Here is an 11,404-nt window from a genome sequence, read left to right as displayed (position 1 = left end):
AAAAAAAAACTTATCAGGTCCTTACGACCCGATGTCGCACTAAAAGTAAACAAATATCGTTTAGTGCTTTTATCGTGTCTAATCGACCCGTTGACAGATGACTTTATGGTCACTGATCACGGTCGAGATCGGTATACTAAGAGGAAATCAACCTTGCGATTTGAAAAAAATAAACAGGTAAAAATTATGATGTCGGGTTCAGGGATGTCAGAAGTAAGAAATTATTTTACATAGCGCCTCTAGCCCAAACTAAGCAAAGCTTTTAATTTAAACAAACATGGCAATGTACCATTCTGCTTGCTTATTGGGCTTATTGGCCGCTAAGCCAACTCAGAGCCCCGATTACGGTAACTTTTAACGTCTACAATCCAGACGCGTTTCTGATTCTGCGATACGATTGGTCAAAACAGCTGACGTACGCTGTTGAACGACCAATAGTATCGCAGAATCGAGAAGCGTGTCTGGATTGTTGACGTTAAAAATTACCGTAATCGGGGCTCTGTAAGCAATGATGGATCATGGACGATTGTCACTCAACCACAAAGTACCGCGTAAATTAAAAGATATTTTTTAATTAAAAATATTAACCAATAACATTTTTTGTTAGATCAAAAATATATTTTAACGTTGTTATACATAGATCGAAATGTATTTATTAGGTGATCAATATTAAAAGGCAAACTTGATATAAAAATCATCAAATTAACAAAATTAAAGATCAATAACTAAAAAAGAGGATCAAATATTATTTTTGTTTACCATATATTAAAAGAGTATGTTAAACATAAATATTATGTTACCTTTAATGAAGATCATTCATAATTTATCCGTAGATCAACTAATATAGACACAATAATTAATATAAAGATAAAATATAATAAAAAACATCATTTATTTTTAAAAGTGCACATACAAAAAAGATCAATTAGTTTTTAGAGGATCAAATAATATTGTCCCTTTATTCTGTAACCGTTGTAATTGATACCGTTTGAAAGAGCTATTGAAGCACTTTCAGGATCAGTAACTAGTTTTTGATATCTTGTTTAAGTAGTTTAGAAATACATAATCGAGTGAATCACTTATCGTTACCACCATGTCCTAGTGTAAAACACACTTCAGTTAATGTCGCCAATACTTCGGCTCACGCTTCTGTTTAATCAATAGACAGTTTGACACCATACCCCAATAATTCGAAACCACAACTGTTTTAAAAAGACTCTTCATTCTGGTCTTAAAAACCGAATTTATTTTAAATTACCTGTAAATTTCGATTTTTGTTCGAATTGTAATTGAAAAAAGTAGTTTAATTGGGTTAACAAAATAGTGACGTCACTTGCTTGTAGTGCCATACAAAATCTATGGGAGAGTTTCGTTTTGACAGCTTAAAAAGTACGTCAATTGACTGTGGTGTCAACATGTCTATTTCGCGCATAGTGTACCTGCGCTATTTCTTACCGAAGAGTCCTCCGAGCACCAGCAGCGATCCGATCCAGGACTCCTCTTGCAGCGTGGGCGGCGTCGCCAGCGGCGAGTTGGGTCCGCGCAGCTGAGGCAGCACGGGCGACGTCCAGCCCATCGACATCCCTGTGCAGAGGCTCCCGTAGCTTGCTGTGGAGGTAGCGTGTTGTCATTAAAACCCGGTCGAGTTATCGACGCTCTGGTGCGAGGGAGAGTCGCATTCCACCGAGGTGCGCATTTAGCTCGATCGGGTTATAGGTAACACTATCCATGTATTCCTTTCAGAAGCACAAAAAAAGTAAGACTTTCAATACAAAAGAGAAACACCCAAAGTTCTTCAAATGTAACGAGATGCGACAAAGCCCAACGTTGTAGGTGTCGAACTGCCGATTCAAGGGTCGACTAGCACGAGTATTATCTGTGATACATATTTAGATTAGAATTTAGAACTAGAGGTCTTGTCGCCTAGGTCTGGTCTGTCTAGAATCTAGACCTGAATACTTTAATAAATAATTCTTAGTAATTTAGTCAGAAAGAGGTGGACATTAGCTTTATTCCGAGGAAAGCAATTACAAATTTTTTTGATTGTTTTGATCGATTTGATTAGATGCACCGCAGGCCTTTTATAATAGTAAGTATATAACTATAATAAATATTATTGTTAGTAACATACCAATTGAATATTTATAGCACCAAGTAATCTTGGAAGTGAAGGGCAACAGGTTTAAGTCTATAGGTACTAATTTATTGTTTCCTTTTTGTATCTAGGTATGAGTCTAGTGAAGCTTATAGACTTTTTGTGTCAGGTATTTAGCTTGAATAAAAAGTTGTATGTAGTTATTAGTATCATGATTTCATGATTCACTGCTTAGGGAGCTTTTTCATTAGACGACATTTGATCTTTAAGCTTAAATAAATCAAAGGCGTATCGAAAACAGTAACCACTCTTTCGCAACATACACACACATGGCTTTTGGATGGGTGTATGACTTGAACTTTTTCGAAAAAAATAAATGGGTTAGATTCCCAGTGCAAGCGCGTGTCATTGTTTTTGTTTGTTTGTTTGTTGTTCTACATGAAAATTAAATATGTACCTGTTTAGTATNCGTTTTTCCTTTTTGCTAACATTTACTTTCATGGACTGATTATCTGAATCAAGAGCATTTACTTTTATGCGGGATAACGCGTCTGCGTTTGTGTTTTGTTTCCCGTTTTTGTACACGATATCGAAATCGTAATCCTGTAAGCGTAAACGCCATCGAGTTAATTTGCTGTTTGGATCCTTTAGCGAGTTAAGCCATGCCAAAGGTCTGTGATCTGTGTAAATGACAAANTATTAGATAAAAATATTTGTTACTAAAATATTATGATATTCGGGTAGTTTTTGGCCCCGGACACGTGATTTTCTTGGCCGGTGGAATGACCCCTATCTGTCTAGATAGGAAAGTCGCTGAAGTGCGCTACCCATCTGGGTAGCTCATAGACGACGACTTCGGCTAAAAGCACAAACCGTGACGATCAAGCTGAAGATCCTGGCTTCACAGAAATTACAGCAGTGGGAACAGTCCCGTATCTCTAGTACAAAGAATTAGCAGTTCTGACCTCAGCGATCTCCCCTATGTAGATGGGAATGGTCGCGAACTGCATGCCCGTGGCGCAGCCCCAGAGCAGGCGCGCCGCGTACAGCGTGGCCAGCTCGGAGGCCACTCCGGCCAGCAGCCAGCCCAGCAGCAGCGGCACGTTCGAGCCCATGATCAGCCAGCGGCGCCCGATGTGCTTGGACAGGGGACTGTGGTCCGGGAACCTAGTCCTAGACCTGTTCCACCCAGTAGCCATCCAGCTACATTACGAAAGAGGTTTCTAATATTCGAGCCCAAAAAAAAGAAGAATCTGCCAGGAGTCTAGTCAACCAGCTGCTTGCCAGTTACATCATGTAGACGCGAAGCAGTTCTCACATCAGCGACTCTCCAATCTAGATGGGTAGCTCCTCAAAAGAATCAAAGATCTAGCTAGATTATAGCACAAAGGCGTGTTTTGTGGCAGATCTTAGCGAATCTCCCATGTAGATGGCTAGCTCCTGTAAAAGGACCTAAGCTACCTATAGCACAGACGTCGGCGACCAAGGTGTAGATCATGGCCACACAGAAATTGCAGCGGTGGAAATAATTCCGTATTTAAAGCACAAAGAATTAGCAGTTCTAAACATTGGCAGACAGACTGTAGATCCTGGCTACACATGAGTTGCAGCGGTGAGAACGTGAGATGGTTAAAGTCCCATATCTATAGCAAAAAAATCTCACCTCAGCGATCTCCCCTATGTAGATGGGAATGGTCGCGAACTGCATGCCCGTGGCGCAGCCCCAGAGCAGGCGCGCCGCGTACAGCGTGGCCAGCTCGGAGGCCACTCCGGCCAGCAGCCAGCCCAGCAGCAGCGGCACGTTGGAGCCCATGATCAGCCAGCGGCGCCCGATGTACTTGGACAGCAGGACTGTGATCACGGGACCTGGGGAGAGGGTGTAGAAAGTTATAAGGAGGTAAAGATTCAACCACAACAACGCGTGCAGATCGCCATCGCCGGCGCGATCATAGGCCAATGACAGGTCGCGCGGACTGTCATGAGTTGCGCGACCTGTCATTGGCCTATGTTCGCATGCGTTGGTATGGTTGAAGCATAAGGCTACTTAAATATTTTGTTGATCAGTTCACATTTACAGGGTGCAAAGAGTAAAAACTTCGAAAATTTTATAGAGGATTACTCTGTGGGTCAATGGCAGTGGTCAGATCAGTAGATCGTTTATTATGAAGGGAGGTCCTTTTCAAATGAAAAACTGGTTTTAATTTCTGATTCAGATTGAGTGTCTGACTGTTCTGGTTGCTGTAGGTATAGTTACTTGCTATGACAAGAGTTAACATCAAACCAAATACTGTGCATCAAGCCAAACAATTTTGCAGCAAAATGTAGAGTCAGTGATGATGTTGTGTCTAGAGATGGGTTTCCACCCGGGTAAAAACCCACATGAGGGTAAAAACCCAATAAAAACCCGTTTCATTCCACCCGTGGGTGTTTACACCGGGTGAAAACAAATAATTTTATAATTATTTCAATTGGTATCTTTTCTTTATTTTTATTGAATTTTTCTCATTTAAGTTTATTGATTAATAAGTAATAAGTCAAATTTAACACTAATATGCATTTATATCGTGGCCAAATCGTAAAATTGATCACGTTATGATGATGTGACCAATTATTTTATAAAATGGTGTTATTTCAAGAATCGTTGAACCGATTTAAAAGAAATTTAGTAGGAACACAATAATTTGTGATCATGGCAAGGACATGGAGGGGGGGATGCCAAAGATGCCAAACTCTCTCTTTGATGACATTACGGTATAAAGTTACAAATAACAACACCAACTACAAAGTAATTCTGCTTAAAAACTTGAAATCGAACCGCCCTTCCACCACTGTAACGCATTGTAACGTTTTTCAAGACCTCCTCTCCCCCCAGATTGCATTACGTAACACTAGAACGCCCCCTTAGCAACAAATACCACTACTCACTTTAAAAAAACGCTATTTTTGTTTTCACCCACCAGAATGGGTGGTAATAGGTAAAAACCGGGTTTTTACCCAAATCACCCAGTTTTAACCCAATCGGGTGAAATGGGTTTTTACCCACTACCCATCTCTAGTTGTGTCTGAAAAAACTTGTTTACTTAGTTGTCTGAATAGCTAAGTATCTTACTTTACTACCAATGACGTAGCGATGTAATTAAATATCTATTTATTTTTCTCGTAAATTTAATCGGTCATGTATTATTATAATATCGTTATTTAGCATAATTCCCACACGACATGCCATTTTGACCTTATAGTAACGTTTATTACAATATCTAATATTAAATCTCATTTTAAACCTTTGTCTTATCAACAAGTCGTAAGTACAGTCAACGTCAAATAGTTTGTGACATCCAAAGTAGCCAAAAAGTTCGCAACACTTCTTTGTAACAATATTGGAATAAGGTTGTGTCAATTGTTATTATTTTTTTTACCACTTCTTTGGGAGTCACGAACTATTTGACGCTGACTGTACGTAGAAACGCGATGGAGGACAGTTGTGTCTCTGCCCCATCTAGGGGACATAGGACCTTAAGTCAAGTCCGTAGAATAAGCAAAATCATCTATGGTTGTTGTTCAAATAATGAATGGATTATGTAGCAGGCCTGCATTTTTTTAAAATAAACCTGGAGCAGCCTTGAGCTTAACCATCTCGGCCCACTTTCACTCCGAAAAACATTTTACGAATGTTGCCATTCCTCTCACTCACGCAAACGCAACTCTCAGTATGAGGTACAGTAACAAATAGACTTGAAACTATGTGATTATTATTACCGAAGAGTCCTCCGAGCACCAGCAGCGATCCGATCCAGGACTCCTCTTGCAGCGTGGGCGGCGTCGCCAGAGGCGAGTTGGGTCCGCGCAGCTGAGGCAGCACGGGCGACGTCCAGCCCATCGACATCCCTGTGCAGAGGCTGCCGTAGCTTGCTGTGGAGGTAGTCAGGAAGTTCTATTTAGAAGAAACTTTGGTGGTTCGAGTTTCTAAGGTTCTAACCAGCGATACTTAGGCTGAGTTGCACACCTAACTTTAACCGTAACTGTAACTATAATCAATGTATTTTGAATGGAGTTGGATAGAGTTTTGACGTTTGTTATAGTTAAAGTAAGACGGTGAAAGAAATCCAGCCTTAGTTGTTAATTTACTTAGGTATTAGGTACTTTCCTTTGTCTTCTGCTTATACATTATCTACTAAAGTTAGTTATTATTATAGGTTGTTGTGTAGGATTTAAAGGTAGGTAGGTACTAGATCTTATAAGACAGAATCGATCAACGATTTCACGCACCGAAATTTCTGAATAACTACTTACATTTATAAGTAGGTATTTCAAGGGAATGATGAGAACAATTATGAAGTGATAGGCTACACACACACCACAAAATTATTAAATCTGCGATATAGACTTAAGTAAAGAAACTAATTTTAGACTTTAACATTACATTAGCTCATATCTCTACATTTAGCAAGGTTTATTAATGAAGAACCAGTGTTTCAGACCTTGGACTTAAGCATCTAGCTGGAATCTAGATCTGAATAATGTATTAAATAATTCTAAGCGACTTCAATAATTCCAAGTAAGTCAGTAAGTGGTGGGCACCAGCTTTATTTCGTGCCAGGTGTTACAAATTGATTGTTTCATTACTTATACACAGTTTGCCAGGTAGGAATTGCGAATCGACTAGATGCACCCGCAGGCTCTTTATAATAGTATTAGCTATAATAAATATTATTGTTAGCAACAGACCAATTGAATATTTATAGCACCAAGTAATCTTGGAAGTGAAGGGCAACAGGTTTAAGTCTATAGGTACTAATTTATTGTTTCCTTTTTGTCTATACGTAGGTATTAGTTTATTCTGTGGTATTAGTGGAGCTTATTAGACTTTTTGTGTCAGGTATTTAGCTTAAATAAAAAGTTGTACGGGTATAAGTAGTTATTAGCATCATGAATTCATGATTCACTGCTTGAGGAGCTTTTTCATTAGATGATATTTGATCTTTAAGCTTAAATACATCAAAGGCGTATCGAAAACAGTAACCACTCTTTGGCAACATACACACACATGGCTTTTGGTTGGCCGTTCCCAGTGCAAACGCGAGTCATTGTTTTTGTTTGTTTGTTGTTCTACATGAAAATGAAATATGCCTACCTATTTAGTTTCATAAAACTTAGTGTGCGAGCTATCAATAAGTTTCCTTTTAGTTTTGGCAATTCATCTTGCATTAACAATTCTTCTTTTCGAAGTGAATTAAATACCTACCTGATTGTAATCTCTTTAATTACAATTGTTTGTGTAAAAACCAGAAAAATCCCAGAGTTGTTTGAATTTAACCGCTTCTATCGGCAATGTCGAATAAAACAAATTCACAGTGTCATGTTTATTGTAACAATAACAACATACCTAGTAAACAAGCAAACAACGTACCTATAGCCTGCCCCGGTTGACTGAATCTATAAAAAATATTGATGGAATTTTCTTGAAAGATGCACCTTATAATTATACTTAAGGTATTTATAAAGATAAAGAAATGTGTCAGGTAACATTGCTAGAGAATCAAGGATTAGTCCCTAAAAGATAGAGGTATTGATGTTGATAGAGTTAATAACTTACATATATTTTTTTCACTTTAAGTAATGTTATGTTATCTTATTCTTACTTCGAGCCATTGGGATCTTTTGTGTTTCCCTCTACCTTTATTCCTTCTTATCCGCAAGAATCAGGTGTTTGGATGAGAGGGACCTATAGTCTTCTGGTGCCGGATAAGCCGACCCCATGAGACCCATCCTAGTTCTAGCTAGCGTGTCGCATTCGCACAGTACACAGGTGTGTTTCATGGACTCCGCATGTTCTCCACATGCTCGACAGCTGTCGTCTGTAGTTAGGCCCGTCTTGGGGCATTACGTACGTGGTTCGTTGTGTATTACGCCCGTATTCACAAACATTACTATGAGGTCTCACAGTGCGCGTGGACGCACAGGGTGACACACGAAACAATCACAGAGCTCTATTCAGCGCTGTGCGTTCGATTTTCTGCTTCACTTAAGTAAGTATCGTTTATAAATACGGGCGTTATAGTGTCCTGCCTGTTAACGCACTCGTGAAATGTAAAGTTAAATTAACGATTTAAATCAAGAAATGTTTTTTTAAATTATTTATTTATCATACACACCACATAAGTAGCATTGATGACTACGAACAGTAAGAAGTTTCTAGGTACTCGTACCTACTTATTTAACTGAACCCCGGAAACGATGTAGAATTCCATAACTGCATAAAAAAAACAATCTTATCATTAGATATCACTTACCCAAGGAAGCTGCCAAATATTGCCGCCATTTCAACTTAAGGTTATCAATCATATTAAAAACAGCCCACACAGAAGTTATCAATAACTTCTCACAATTAAATGTTTAATAAAGTTTTGATAAATTGATAATAACAAAGACGTGCGACCGGTCGGCCGCTACAATTACTTCTGTGTGTAAAACCTTTGTTTTCAACGACGTTCCCTTCACAAGATTTTTTCTGATTTGCAAAAAGTAATTGATTGAGAGTGATAGTAAGGATTTTAATGAGCATTTTTTGTAGAAGGCCGTATGAAGACATTAATGCCGTTAAATTGAGAGGAGTTTTTGTGTTGGTGTAATGGTTAGTGTTATTTCGGGGTTTAAACAATTACTTACTCTTACTTTTTTTGTCAGTTACAATTTATAAGCTGACTTTAGTGGACATTCTGACGTAGAGCAGATGACCGCACTTCTTCTCAGCATCAGTCGATCTATTTAATTGTAGAGACAGTGTAGAGAGATTTTGAAAGAAAGAGAAAGAAAGAAAAAATGTTTATTCAGTATCGTCGACAATACACTTAATTTTCTTTTGATAAGTTAATTAGAAATCATTGGGGGAGGCCTATGTTGAGTAGTGGATGTCGTGTGGCTTATGATGATCATGATGAGTTAATTCGGGGCTATTTCGTGGTAAAACCATAACTTATTAATTATTCATCTGTGGTCAAAATAAGAAATGTGCTATAGTACCAACATGTAAAGGTAACTAACTAAGTATGTCAGACATCTGGTAGACATAATTTAAAAGACCAATTTCTTATTAAAAATTCACTCGCCTTTAAGAAATTGTAAAGGAAGGTAAAATTATTGAACTGTATTTCATAGAATGTTTTTTTTGCATTAATCGTTCTAAACAATCTCAACATAGTAACCAAGGCAAGTCCGACCTATTTAGCCAAGCAATATGCATAACAATGCAAGGCGTTCAACAGGACACTTGGTGACTTATCCGCAGTTCGCTAATTTTATTCCAGCGATTAGCGCTAATCGCCGCGGTTGGCCTTGATCTTGAATAATGAGCACAGTCAAAGTGTGCAGTAAGACTATTTGACCCTGTCGCTGCAAAACTTTTGAAAACTGATATAATTTATAAAGAAAACTTTTTTTATGGCACCTACGAGTACAGCTTGTCTATTTTGCCAACAACAATATAAAGGTTGGGAAACGGATAATGGAAAAGTACCAGGTTAATATAAATGAAGGGTCCTGAAAATAGGTTTTGTTTTATTTTCTCCCAAAGTCCCAAGCTTTACCATCCTGTAAAAGTATTTAAAGGTTACCAAAAAAGTATTGTTCACTTTTTTCGTTTTAAATAATAAGTAGATTCTGTTATTGAGATTACCAATGACAAAACTAGAATATCTGAAAAATAGTGGAGGTTTGGGTGGGACTGATAGAAAGAGAACTGATAGAAAGAGGACTGATAATAACCATTTGACTCCGATGTGAAAAAAATCTAATAAAACTTAAGCCTAAATCGAAAATACTCTCTCTCTCTCTCTCTCTGTTTACTGTCTGAAATCACGTCAAATTATTGTTAAATCTTCAACTTTAAAACGATGTAGCTTACTGCTATTTAAATGAACTGTGGCTTTCCATCTGTCCATGAATCAATATACCGGCGCCATTGGACATTGGTTCTTATAATCATAGTGCGATGGTTTATTCTGGTATTTGAGCGAGTGAAAGGGTAATCATTTCACTGGATAGGCCTTATTGACTTGGATGATTGACATTTGGATTAAAACAAGGGTTTTTTCCGTGGCTTCGCTTGCATGAAATTAAGTTTGTCTAGGTATCGCCTCGCGTAGGCACTCCACCGGAAAAAAGAAGTAATAAATTAGAATATTTAATACCTGAGTTGATTTATTAAATATTGGTAGCTGTCTTTTTGTACCCGCTTATAAAATAAGATCTAAGTACTAACTACACAAATGACCTTCCAATGATATTTATACGTAATTGAAATATATAAATAAAAAACTGTTTACTATAGGTTTAATAAGTATAACCCCATTATTATGTAGGTAGGTAGGTACTGCTTATACATAATTGGATCCGAGATAATTAAATGTTTTCGACCTTGTTCGAAAATGGGTCACGCTACTATTGTAAGTATATTTTTTGCTAAGTATTTGTTAAAACCGCAAAAGTAGACTCTATGTTCTAGTGGGTACTGAGTAGGACAGACAATCCACGGGGTTTGGGTTCGATTCCCAAAAGGGAACCCAAAAAAGCATCACGTGAAATTAGACCCCGTTTCCTACAGTAGTAGTTAATCATAATAATCATAATCATATTATCTTTATTGCTTCATGTGGTACAAACAAGGTATCCCAACTAATATTATAAATGCGAAAGTAACTCTGTCTGTCTGTCTGTCTGTCTGTCTGTTACGCTTTCCCGCTTAAACCTCGCAACCGATTTTGATGAAATTTGGCATAGAGATAGTTTGAGTCCCGGGAAAGAACATAGGATAGTTTTTATCCCGGTTTTTGAAAAAGGAAGCGCGCGATAAAGTTTTTCTGTGACAGTCAAAATTCCACGCGGGCGAAGCCGCGGGCGGAAAGCTAGTTAAAAATAAAACAGTCCCAGAACATGAGCCCTTAAAATGATAATACTTTGCTCAATTAATAGCTATGAAAAAGGTGTTAATAGAATAAATACCTACTTAGCTGGTAAATTACCACACCACCATTCTCAGCACCATCCCATATAAATAATAAATGTCCCGAAGTGTTGGTTGGGGCCTACATACATAATATTAAATATTTTGATTGGATTTGATTTATTTACTTACTAAATCATGTGTGTTATTTATTTTGATTAAGTACACGGGCCAAAATATTACAGAGGTTGGTTGTAATTTATTAAAATCATTCAATCACCTCTCGCAGCCTCCTCGTTTATGGTGGAGTATTTTTATCCCATCTTCCGAGTTTAAAAACCACGGAGGGTGATTATTTTTCCGCCCCGACG

At 37.9% G+C, this 11,404-nt stretch overlaps 1 protein-coding gene across 1 annotated transcript in view; it reads right to left on the bottom strand.

Annotated features, from left to right (window-relative positions):
* The window catches only part of LOC114365648 (facilitated trehalose transporter Tret1), a 28,450-nt gene extending 19,914 nt beyond the window's left edge, over positions 1 to 8,536 (bottom strand). The window contains exons 1-3 of the mRNA XM_028322264.1: positions 8,386 to 8,536; positions 5,852 to 6,004; positions 3,759 to 3,961 (exon numbers count right to left, since the gene is read on the bottom strand). Of these exons, the coding sequence (XP_028178065.1) occupies positions 3,759 to 3,961; positions 5,852 to 6,004; positions 8,386 to 8,437 (408 nt within the window). The 5' untranslated portion in view covers positions 8,438 to 8,536. The remainder of the gene's footprint in view (positions 1 to 3,758; positions 3,962 to 5,851; positions 6,005 to 8,385) is intronic.
* Between the last annotated feature and the right edge of the window lie 2,868 nt (positions 8,537 to 11,404).

This window comes from Ostrinia furnacalis, unplaced genomic scaffold (assembly GCF_004193835.3).
Source record: "Ostrinia furnacalis isolate ACB-3 unplaced genomic scaffold, ASM419383v2 OfSCF7606, whole genome shotgun sequence".
Lineage (NCBI taxonomy): Eukaryota > Metazoa > Arthropoda > Insecta > Lepidoptera > Crambidae > Ostrinia > Ostrinia furnacalis.
The sequence above is the reverse complement of the archived record's forward strand: the minus strand, read 5'-3'. Positions and strand labels throughout refer to the sequence as shown.